Below are 12,727 nucleotides of genomic sequence, written 5' to 3' on the forward strand. Positions count from 1 at the left end.
TCTTTTAATTTCTTGGCTGCAGCCCCATCTGAGGTGATCTTTGAGCCCAGAAAAATAAAATCTGTCACTACCTCCATTTCTTCCCCATCTATTTGCCAGGAATTAAGAGGGCCGGATGCCATGATTTTGGTTTTCTTAATGTTGAGTTTCAAGCCTACTTTTGTACTCTCCTTCTTCATCCGCATCAAGAGGCTCTTTAGTTCCTCTTCACTTTCTGCCATTAGAGTGGTATCATCGGCATATCTTAGGTTGTTGATATTTCTCCCGGCAATCTTAATTCCAACTTTTGATTCATCTAGCCCTGCCTTTCTCATGATGTGCTCTGCATACAAGTTAAATAGGCAGGGCGACAGTATACAGCCTTGCCGGACTCCTTTTCCAATTTTGAACCAATCAGTGGTTCCGTGTTCGGTTCTCACTGTTGCTTCTTGACCCGCGTATAGGTTTCTCAAGAGACAAATGAGATGGTCTGGTACTCCCATCTCTTTAAGAACTTGCCACAATTTGTTGTGATCCACACAATCAAAGGCTTTTGCATAGTCAATGAAGCAGAAGTAGATGTTTTTCTGGAACTCCCTAGCTTTCTCCATGATCCAGCGTATGTTGGCAATTTGATCTCTAGTTCCTCTGCCTCTTCGAAATCCTACCTGTACTTCTGGTAGTTCTCGATCTATGTGGAATGTGGTTAGAATTCCCTTAAATTAGGATTTAAAATCTGAAATTGAAATTAAACCTTAAATTGGTCCTTGTTTTTTGCAGCACTGTTCACACATCATTGCAATTGTTTGGCTCCGCTTCAGGAGATCTACTAAAAGGCCACACAAAATCAAAAGTGAAATCCCAGTTAACCTTTGTAACACACAGCCCACAGAGGGAAGCTTCCTCCTTTTTTTCTGCTTTTACCCAAAATTTAACCTGAAACAAAGAACAGGGTGTGCTTTTTATAGAAATGTGGCCAATTGAAAGTAGAAGTTGCACTCTTGGCAAAATCTGATCTTTTTTTGGTTTTTAGGTAATTAGGAAAATTTCCAGAAAACCCCGTCTGAGTTCCTGGTGCAAAGGGGCAGATTCTGGTCAAGTTCCATAAAGCTTCCTTTGTGCTTTGCAAGGGGGTATTGTTGGTTTTCACGCACTTCCCAGGTTTTGCTAACTTGAAGAAGTGTGGACTTCAACTCCCAGAATTCCCCAGCTGAGGTTAGCAAACACTGCCATACCGCAATCGGTAAATCACTTGTTTCAGTTAATACATAGTCCTCAAGTTATGACTGTCCTTTCACCAACCATTTGAAGTTACAACAGGGATGAAAAAAAAATAAGGCAATAGAGCTAGTCCTTCACTTACAATCATTTTTGTTTAGTGACTGTTGGAAGTTATAATGGCAAACTTTAATGAAAATAATGAAAAAAAATACTTATGACCAGTCCTTACACTTATGACCATCACAGCATTCTCACAGTCACATTATCAAAATTGGAGCATTTGTAAATTCACCGCCTGTATTTACCACAGTTGCAGAGTCCATGATCCCCGTTTGTGACTTTCCCTGGGGCTTCCAACAAGGTGGGTGAAGCCAGTTGCTTAATAGCCATGTGATTCGCTTAATGACCATGGTGATTCGTTTAATGACTATGGCAAGAAAGGTCATGGTCATTAAGCAGGCTGCAACTGACTTAATGACTTCATCAGTTAGCAACGGAGGTTTCTAGTGCCGATTTTCATAAGTTGAAAGCTACCCATACAGCTAAGCAGGACTGGATTTATATTCCTTGGATGGGGTACCACCAGGAGATCCCAGAACTGTGGATTAGAGTTAAAAGCTGAAAAAAACATCCAGAAGAAGGTGGTAGCAAGGCATTTTTTTCTATCACTGGTAAGAAAACTGTATGAATTGTGTCCACCAAGTCACCAAGAATCAGATTTGACTTGTACCTTTCTTCAAGTTTTGGCTTAAATAATGTTTCTCAATAGTAGCAACTTAAAAAGATGTGAACTTCAGTTGAAGTCCAGACCTCTTCAAGTTGCTAGAGAAACGCTGGCTTAGAGGCTTAAGCCAATTTGGATCTGAATTATTTTTAGGGCTGCTTTGACCCTTTCAAACTTTTTAACCCTCTGAGAGCCACAGAGATAATTGAGGACACATCTGTCAACAGAATTGCATCGGCAGATTTGAAGGGCTGTCCCCTTCTTCTGTTTGTTTTCTTTAGATTTATTTTTAAAACAGCACTGGGTCCAGTCCAGTCTGAACAGTGGGCCTAATCTCAAAAAATTCATTGGTGAGAAAAATTAGGTCCTACACTTAGGCAAGAAAAACTAAATGCACAGGTACAGAATCTTGGCTCAACAAGTAGTAACCTTGGAGTCCTAGTGGACAATCCCTTAAATAGGAGCCAGCCCCAAAAAACCAATGCAGTCCAAAGTTGCATTAACAGAGGAATAGAATCAAGACCACATGAAGTATTAATACCACTTTATAATGCCTTGGTCAGACCACACTTGGAATATTGCATCCAGTTTTGGTCACCACAATATAAAGATGTTCAGACTCTGCAAAGGGTGCAGAGAAGAGCAACAAGCATGATTAGGAGTCTGGAGGCTAAAAATATGAGAACGGTTGCAGGAACTGGGTATGTCTAGTCTAGAGAAGAGAAGGACCAGGGGGGACATGATAGCAATGTTCTAGTATTTGAGGGGCTGCCATAAAGAGGGGGGGGGGCAAGCTATTCTCCAAAGCATCTGAAGGCACGACAAGAAGCAACAGATGGAGACTAATCAAGTAGAGAAACAACCTAGAGCAGTGGTTCTCCACCTGTGGGTCGGGACCCCATTTGGGGTCGAACGACCATTTCACGGGGGTCGCCAAACAACGCAGTCCGCCATTTTTTCCCCCCTTTTCCTTAGCTGTGCTACTCCCTTTTCTTCTATTGGCTTTTGAAAGCCAATAGGATAGACTCTCTTGAATAGAGTCTAATTCTATTGGCTTTCCAAAGCCAATAGGAATTATCCAGGCTGTCTCTGCCCTGCTGAGCCCGCCAAAAGTCCCATTCTGCAAACGGTGCTGCACCCGTTGAGTAGTCCTCGACTTACGACCGGTTGAGTAGTCCTCGACTTACGAGTGGTTGGGGGTCGCGGCATTAAAAAGGTTGAGAACCACTGACCTAGAACTAAGGAGGAATTAACCAGGGGAACATTATGCTTTTAGAAGTTGTGGGGGCTCCATCACTGGAGATTTTTACAAAAAGATTGGACAGCCGCTTGTCCAGAATAGCATTGCGTCTCCTGCTAGAAGACCTCTTCCAGCCCTCTGATCCTATGAGAATCCCTTCCAACTCTCTTAGTCTGTATTCTGGCTTCCCTCCATTGACTTTCCTTGTTGGAAGCTGGCTGGGAAGATCACAAGCGGGGATCACGCGACCCTGGGATGCTGCAGCTATTACAAATACATCCTAGTTGCAAGCACCCACGTTTTGATCACGGGACCACGAGGGTGGAGTGATGGGCCTAAGGGTGGAAACGAGTCACGAGTCACTTTTTTCAGTGTCGTCATAACTTTTTTTTTTTAATATTTTTTTATTTTTCCAAACTCTCCCCCATACATACACCGTTGATATTTATCAGATGTTAACACACATTCTTTTAACATTCATATATAAGATACTTTTAATAAAATGAAATAAATACATACACATGACTTTTGGTGTTGCTCGCCCATTTCCCCTTTCACCGTATCTACACTCCTTCTTCTCTACCTTCTTTCCCCCTTTCTTCTCTTCCCTACTTCCCTCTTCTTCCTCTCCTCTCCTTCACCACTCTCCTCCCCTTTCTCCCCACTTCTCCTCTTCTCCTCCAACCTTCCTACTTCCTTCTCCCCTCCTTTACTCTTTTCTCTCTCCTCTCCTTTCTTCCCTCTCATCCATCTTCAGATACAATTCAGGGGTAATGTCTGAGCAACTCCTCTCTCCAAATTTCCCTATCTGTATTATATACAATAAGATTAATTTTCTCTTACATTAATACTTCTCTTTATCTAACCTTCTCGGTATATACTTCTATAAATATTTATACAACCTCCAGTTATTCAATACTGTGTCGCCTGGGTCTCCCTCCTTATCTGCTCCTTCTTCTTCCAAGTACATGATGAAAACTTGACTGTTACTTATGTTATTGTTTAAATTGCAGGTGAGTTCATGTTGATTATGACTGTTCAAAGTCATGACGACACCATAATCAACAGTGTCGTCATAACTTTGAACAGTTGCTAAACAAATGGCCATCGGTCAAAAGTACCTCAGTTCTAAGGCTCTGACATTTCCCACTAATGCAGTGGTTCTCAACCTGTGGGTCGGGACCCCATTTGGGGTCGAACGACCATTTCACGGGGGTCGCCAAACAAGGCTGTACGCCATTTTTCCCCCCTTTTCTTTGGCCACGCCCCTGGCACCCGGTGATGTATAAGTGGTTGGGGGTCACCACAACATGGGGAACTGTATTATGGGGTCGCGGCATTAGAGAGGTTGAGAACCACTGCACTAATGTCTCAGCCGGTCCAGTGTTGACTAGGCAAAGAGGCCCCCTCCTCAACCGTCTTCCTTCTGACCCCCGGCAGGTCCATGCCTATGTTATCAGCTCATTGAAGAAGGAGATGCCCAACGTCTTTGGCAAGGAGAGTAAGAAGAAGGAGCTCTTGAACAACCTGGGGGAGATCTACCTCAAGATCGAGCGAGAGCATCAGATCTCACCGGGTGATTTTCCCAGCCTCCGAAAGATGCAGGTAGAATCCTGGATCAGACCCCAAGGGTGGGGGGGGAGGGACAGGCTTTGGGAAGTGGGTGTCCCAGGGGTGGGAAAGGACCTGGGATCGCACGTGGCCTTGTTATCTCCATACAGGTGGTCCTTGACGTACGACCACAATTGAGCCCAGAATTTTTGTGGCTAAGTAACAAAAGAATGAACTACCCAAGCCTACATCTAAAACAGACAGGTCAAACTCACGATGTCACGTGACATTGTGCAACGTATCGGAACTTTCCCCCCCATTGCTGGCAATGGGGTGGGCGCAGTTTCCTTGTGACGCGTCCAGCCCATGGGCCGGCAATTTGACACCCCTGATCTAAAATGAGAGAAATTAATGGAATCAAGTTTTTAATTATTATTGTATTCCATGAAAGCACTTTTAAAATATTTCATCTAAAATATTTCACTAAAGAAAACATTCAGTGATGTAATCAGAATTCTTGAATAATTTGAAATACTCTGAGAAAAGACACAGCCTATGACAAGAAAACAAGGTTCATAAATGTGCTATATTGTTTTATAACAGGTTATAAACCACTTTCATGGAAACATTGTTTTCATTAGAAGTCAGTTGTTAAGTGAGTTTTGTCCCATTGTATGACCTTCCTTGTCCCAGTTGTTAAGCGAATCACTGCAGTTGTTAAATTAGTAACACAGTTGTTAAGTGATTCTGGCTTCCCCATTGATTTTGCTTGCCACAAGGTCGCAAAAGTGACCCCCGGAGACCCTGCAAAGTTATAAATATGAGTCAGTTGCCGAGCGTCCAAATTTTGATTGCATCACCAAAGGGATACTGCAATGGTCGTAAGGGGCAAAAACGGCCATAAGTCACTTTTTCCAGTGCTGTTGTAACTTTGGACGGTCACTAAATGAACTATTGTAAGTCGATCGTACATTGCTTCCCACCAAGTTCTTGTGAACAGTAGTTATGGCCCCAGCGTTCTCCTTGAGGTATTTGGTGGTCCATACCCCTGGAGTTGACCTCTCCAGCTGTCCACAGACCCCGCTGCTGTCTCTTGGCCCAGATCACAATTCGGTGTGGTTGTGTGTCCTCAGGAACAGCTCCTGACCCAGGACTTCAACAAATTCCAGCCCCTGAAGCAGAAGCTGTTGGATGCGGTGGACGACATGCTGGCCAACGACATCGCCCGGCTGATGGTGATGGTGCGCCAGGAGGAGTCACAGATGCCCTCCCAGGTGGTGAAGGGCGGGGCTTTTGAGGGCACCATGAACGGGCCCTTCGGCCACGGCTACGGCGAGGGCGCCGGGGAGGGCATTGATGACGTGGAGTGGGTGGTCAGCAAGGACAAGCCCACTTACGACGAGATCTTCTACACCCTCTCGCCCGTCAACGGCAAGATCACGGGTGCCAGCGCCAAGAAGGAGATGGTCAAGTCCAAGCTGCCCAACACCGTCCTGGGCAAGATCTGGAAGCTGGCCGACGTGGACAAGGACGGCCTGCTGGACGACGAGGAGTTCGCCCTGGCCAACCATCTCATCAAAGTCAAGCTGGAAGGGCATGAGCTGCCAGCCGAACTGCCCTCCCACCTGGTGCCACCTTCCAAGCGCAGGCATGAATGACACCCTCCGCCTCCCGACGGTCCTGCCGAATGCAGCAACATGCTCTGGGTGGAGGCACCCAAGCGCTGCCCGCGGGGGACTGAGTTCAAATCTTCCCGCTCTGCGCAAAGCCGAGTCGCGTATATATATATACATATATATATATATATACATATATATATATGCATATATATATATATATATGTATATGCATATATATGTGTGTGAGATTGTCCCCTGGAAGAAAGTGTAATACAATGTTTTAAGGCCCTTACTCTTCTGTGGTGCTGCGGGAAAAAATTGCTCACTTTTTTTACTTTAGCCGGAATATAATCCGGGAAGTGGGGATAGCTGACCCCAGACTCTTGTCATCCTTTAACAGGGCGTGTTTTTTTCACAAGCCGGATGGTTATCCCAGGACGAGACGCGCAGGGCCCTTTTTTTCCAGGGGGAATTGGTGGCCTTTCTCCTCTTTTTATGCCTATCCTTATTCCTGGAACCCATTGCTGAAGAGGAACATTATCTCACTGCCCACAAAAGTCACCTTGCTGTGGCGCACACTCACTGCATCTCTGCCAGACGTCCCTCTCCCCTCCCAGTATTATCGGCGGTTTTAGCCCTGTTCTGGAGGAAGGATTCATGTTCTTGTTGTCGTTGCACACTTTTTAGGACCCTAAATGGCGTTGGGCAGCAAAGCAGTGTTCCTCCAGGTGTTCCGAGTGGCTATAACATCCTTGGATAAAAACCAGCATTGTTTGCTAGAAGTCAAAAAGGTTTAGCCACGATTCTCAACCTTGAGCAGTGTTTCTCAAGTTGAAGTCCACATGCCTTAAAATGGTCAAGGTTGAGAAACACTGAGTCCTTGAGGATATGTGGACTTCAACTCTCAGAATTCCCCAGCCAGCCAAGCTGAATTCTCGGAGTGGGAGTCCACCCAACTTAAAAGTGGTTAAAATTGAGAAACACTCCGGCAGAGCATCGTCTGAATCCCTGAGGCAGAAGATGGGGAGGGGGAGATTGGAATGAACATTGAGGCAAAGCTGGATGGCCCCTCCCCACCTCCCAGTTCCTTGCTTGGGTGATCCTGTTATCTGTGCCCTCCCCACGGGAATAACTAGCCCTGGGATGAATTTGCAGGAGAGCATGGAGACAATGCTAAAGCTTGAAATTTTCTTTCGCAACCTCACTAGGAAATTCTTAGGGATGGGATTGGGAATCTTCCAAGTTGGCTGGAAGGAAAGATCGGTGGGTTTAACTGCTTTCCTGGAGTCGGGGGGGGGGGTAGCAGGGAAGGCTGGCTTACATTCCCAGAATCACCCAGCGGGATGTGGCCGTTGCTGAGAATTGCAGAAGCCAATCTGCTCATCAGTTGGGGGTCTTGTGCAGCATCAACGCTGGCCTATGAGCAGCATTGCAACCTGCATTTTCAGTCCAGGGTGTACCCCAAGATTAGGGGGGGGAATTAGTTGCATCTATGCTGCCCCCTTTGCAAAAGGGGATGGAGAGGAAGATAGATCATCAATTTACTTCTGACCACAAATCCTAGTTAACGTCCAGTCTAGCGGAGGGAGACAGTTAAAACATCCCACCCGTATCCCCTGCATTAAAAGCTGAATTTGAAGTTCTGCGTCTGGATGTCTTGTTCCATCGCCCTGAAATCCACCGCTTGATGGCAACAGGTTTGTCAATCCTGCATCCATTTTCAGTCCTGCGGGCACTTCCAATCTCAGACCCCCTGGAATAATTGTTTATTTCCCTCCTAGCAATAGCCCTTAGACTTATATACTGCTTCACGGTACTTTACAGCCCTCTCTAAATGGTTTACAGCAGTGGTTCTCAACCTTTTTAATGCCACGACCCCCAACTGGTCGTAAGTCGAGGACTACTCAACTGGTGCAGCACCGTTTGCAGAATGGGACTTTTGGCGGGCTCAGCAGGGCAGAGACAGCCTGGACAATTCCTATTGGCTTTGGAAAGCCAATAGAATTAGACTCTATTCAAGAGAGTCTCTTCTATTGGCTTTCAAAAGCCAATATAATAAAAGGAAGGAGCACAGCTAAGGAAAAGGGGAAAAAAATGGCGGACTGCGTTGTTTGGCGAACCCCGTGAAATGGTCGTTCGACCCCAAATGGGGTCCCGACCCACAGGTGGAGAACCACTGTCCTAAGAGCTTGTGTTTTGCACCACCGTGGTTTTGCACACACATCAGTCCCTGCCCGTTCTCAGCCTTGATCGCTCTGCTTATTTAAATATCTGTGTTTTTCCCAAACTAAAAGCATTCATTACATTGCAGAAATTTATTACAAATATATTTTTAAAAGAACACACACCCAAAGCAACCCATACTGCCCCCAATCCTTGGAAAGTCCCAATTTAGGAAAAAATTCATTTATGGTCTGGCTTAAAATAGGAACATCTGTCAAAGACAAAACTGGCTTCAGTCACTCCTTAGCTTGGAAATCTACAAATGTGTAGAACTCCAGTTCCCATATTCCTTTTCCACTGCTAGCTTAGGATAATAGGGACTGTAGTTCCACTTCCTGGTTAAATTGGAGCTTATATTTGTGAGCACGGCCATCTGTAGCTTGCAATGCATTTTTATTTCTTCTGGGAGAAACAGCTTTGGGTGTGATTTCTAAGCACTTTTCAAACTAACCTATGATTAAGGTTAACCATGTTAGATCCTGTAATTGATCCACCTGTTGAGTGAATGAAGCCTGCTAACTATTTTGCCGAGAGTGGTGTGAATAGGGCCACGGGAAGGACGTAGGACCTCTGGGTTTGACTGATGCTGTTTACTTTAGCGTGCTTTCTTTAATTCTGTACATGGATCTAAACAATGCACCAAACCAGAAATTAATCACCAGGGTTGGATTCTCACAACTGTCTGACTAAATGTGACAGATGAAGTTTGGCTTAGTGGAGAGGTTTTCAAGCTGGGTAACTTTTAAGAGGCATGACTCCAACTCCCAGAATCCCCCAGCCAGCTTGAAAAACACCAGTTTAGTGTGTGGTGTTATATCTGTACACTTTTTTTTTGTCCTCTGTTGTACAAAAGAGGCACCCTCAGGTGTTACACAGCAGGCAGGGCCAAGACAAAGGTTAATTTAGATTAATAAGATTGTTCCTCATTTACTTGGTTTTTTTTTTTTTTCCTCAGTCACATTTTTTAAAGGTTGCTTGATACAAATATTTACCAAGTGGCTCACCGTTATCAACCATTGAGCTTGGCTGACTTCAAAAAAGCCAGGCAGGGATGGGAGACTATGGGTAATCCTCGACTTACGACCACAATTGAGAGCAGCACCTCAGTCACTAAGAGATGCGGTCATTAACTGAGTCACATCTAATTTAACCCTTTTTGGGGGGGTGTCATTGAGTGAGTCCGGTTTCCTCCACTGACTGCTTGTTGGAAGCCCGCCGAGAAGGCCTCAGATGGCAGTTACATGACCCCTGGGATGGTGCCATCGTTGTAAATACATACCAGTTACTAAGGATGTGAATTTTGATCACACGTACAGGGATTCTGCAATCGTCATAAGTGTAAGGACTGGTCATAAGTATGAGCACTGATTGTAAGTGTAAGGACCAGTCACAAGTAACTTTGTTCTGCATCATTGTAACATCAAATGGTTGTTAAAGAAATGGTCGTAAGTCCAGGACTGCCTATAAATAAAGGAACTCCAGAGTTGTAGTCAAGATGGAGAAGTTGGAAAATTGGGAAAAACAAAAAAAATTGTCTGTTTTAACACTTGGGAGGTCACCAAATTTTTGAAGGCAGCTGAATTTTGCCTCCAAGGAATCATAGAGTCTTGGGGCTGGAACGGGACCTTGGAGGTCTTCTAGCCTAGTGTTTCCCAAACTTGACAATTTTAAGGCATATGGACTTCAACTCCCAGAATTCCACAGCCAGCATTGCTGGCTGTGGAATTCTGGGAGTTGAAGTCCACATGCCTTAAAATTGTCAAGTTTGGGAAACACTGTTCTAGTCCAACCCCCTGCTCAAGCAGTGTCCTTAGGTGGCAACTATAAGACCTACAGACTTCAACTCCCAGAATACCTGAGCCCGCATGACTGGCTCAGGAATTCTGGGAGTTGAAATCCGCAAGTCGTCAGCGACCAGAGTTGCCCACCCCTGCCTCATACCATCCCAGATGGCCTAGAATTGAATTAATAGCCAAGCTTCTGTCAACGCTGGAATTTTTCCACAGTGTCTGCTACAGGAAAGAGAAATGGAGGATAAGCAAAGCTACTTGGGGATTACCCAGGTTCCAGGGCACAGTTGCCATGTGACTCATTCCCCCCCCCCCCATATGTAGCCTGGGTTTCCGGCATTCTCGTTTAATGTCTTTCCTGGTTTCCGGGCTGTTAAGCCTCAACTAGCACGGAATGAAGGACAAAATAGGAAATGCATGGAGAATCAGATGCCTAATTTGGGCAGCCTTTTGAAGCTGTTGGCATCCTTAACCCTCTGTTTCTCAGCCTTGGTCACTGGAACATGGGTGGACTTTTAACTCCCAGAATCCCCCAGTCAGATCAGTGCTTCTCAGTCTTGGTCACTGAAAGATAGGTGGATTTCAACTCCCAGAATTCCCCAGCCAGCATGCTTTAAGGCACAGGTGTCAAACTCGCCACGTCACGTGACATGTCACAATGTATCGCGACTCTGCATTGCCATCAATGGGGTGGGCGCAGCTTCGATATGATGAAACAGGCCTGCGGGCCGGCAGTTTAACACCCCTGCTTTAAGGTGTCTGGCTAGCTGGGGAATTCTGGGAATTTAAGTCCACCACCCTAAGGCAGGGGTAGGCAACCTTGGCTCTTTTATGACTCGTGGACTTCAACTCCCAGAATTCCAAAGCCAGCCATGCTGAGGGGAAAGGGAAAGGTTTCCGAGCTGAGCCAGGCTGGCTCTGGAATTCTGGGAGTTGAAGTCCACGAGTCATAAAAGAGCCAAGGTTGAGGACCCCTGATATAGGCAGGGGTGGGGAACCTTGGCTCTTTTATGACTCATGGACTTCAACTCCCAGAATTCCAAAGCCAGCCATGCTGAGGGGAAAGGGAAAGGTTTCCAAGTTGAGCCATGCTGGCTCTGGAATTCTGGGAGTTGAAGTCCACGAGTCATAAAAGAGCCAAGGTCGCTTACCCCTGCCCTAAGGTAAGACACTGAAGTGGGGCAGTTGTTTGTGGAACTCCTAGGAATCTTTTTCACATCAACTCATCCAGCAGTTGGCAAGAGTCTTGCTGGGCGGGACCTAGAGCATCCTAGAATAAGGCAGAAAATCAGAAGCCTCTCCTAGAGGGGAAATGCCAGAGGTTGGATTTGGATTTGAGGACAGACTCACAGAGTGTCTATGCTGGTGGGGGGATTCTGGGAGTTGAAGTCCACGAGTCTTAAAAGTTGCCAAGTTTGGAGACCCCTGGTTTAAGGAAAGGTCAAGTGGCCGAAGAATCTTTGCCATTTTAAAAAGGTCAACCATGAACTGGAGCAGATGGGACAGGCCTTAAGCAGGAACCAGGAAAAAATCTGGTAAGTTTAGCCAAGCAGTGTCTTAGCCAGAGCCAGGGGAACTTGTGATGGGTAGTCCTCAACTTACAATGGCAACTGAAGCTATCATTTTTGTCACTAAGCGAAATACTCTGGAACTGCATGCTCTGTGACACAAGGAACCATTTACAGGTAGTCCTTAACTTACGACAACAGCTGGTACTGGGATTCCAGTTGTAAATAGTTAAGGTTGTAAGTCAAGGCACCATGTGATGGAACCAGATTTTTCGATGGTTTTTTTTTTACGGTGGTTGTTAAAGCAGGTCTTGTATCCAATGTCCTAAATGGGCATTTTTTGTTGTTAAATACCTGGTCGTAAATTGAGGACTGGCTGTACTAGAGTCTTCCAACGGGGAATGGGTGTTGCCCTGGGGGTTGGGATAGATGACCTCTTGCGTTCTTAACAACTCTGATTCTAGGATTTTGTATACTTGTATGCTCCCTCTTACTTAAAACAAAAACAGTGCCGTCCAACAGAATGACTGGTGAAAACAATTTCTCCACAATTGTGAGCAAGGGAGAGCAGTCTTGTTGGATTTAAGTTCCAGGTGTACTTGGCCCTCCCAAAATTTTAGATCTCGTAAATCCTTTTCCCCTTTTGCACACGGTTCCCAAACTGGATTTCGGAAGTGCAAAATGACTCACCATGATGTCATCTGCAAATGGCTCTTCCTTTCACCTCCGTACAGAACAATTGTATGAGAGGAAACTTAGGTTACCAGGAAGAAATATTTGGACGTGGAAAGCTGGCTGAAATTTTTGGCTCAGGATTGCTGTCAGTCAGGGACTAAGTTTGCACAACACAAACACGCACCAGGCTGGGGTCA

General features: G+C 45.5%; 1 protein-coding gene across 1 annotated transcript in view; it reads left to right on the top strand.

Annotated features, from left to right (window-relative positions):
- The window catches only part of EHD1 (EH domain containing 1), a 32,271-nt gene extending 24,298 nt beyond the window's left edge, over window positions 1-7,973 (top strand). Inside the window, exons 4-5 of the mRNA XM_039359939.1 lie at window positions 4,605-4,769; window positions 5,849-7,973. Coding sequence (XP_039215873.1) covers window positions 4,605-4,769; window positions 5,849-6,373 — 690 coding nt within the window. The 3' untranslated portion in view covers window positions 6,374-7,973. The remainder of the gene's footprint in view (window positions 1-4,604; window positions 4,770-5,848) is intronic.
- Window positions 7,974-12,727: the final 4,754 nt, after the last annotated feature.

Source organism: Crotalus tigris, unplaced genomic scaffold (assembly GCF_016545835.1).
Source record: "Crotalus tigris isolate CLP2741 ecotype Arizona unplaced genomic scaffold, ASM1654583v1 scf7180000019143.106728444:792265, whole genome shotgun sequence".
In the NCBI taxonomy this organism is placed as follows: Eukaryota; Metazoa; Chordata; class Lepidosauria; order Squamata; family Viperidae; genus Crotalus; species Crotalus tigris.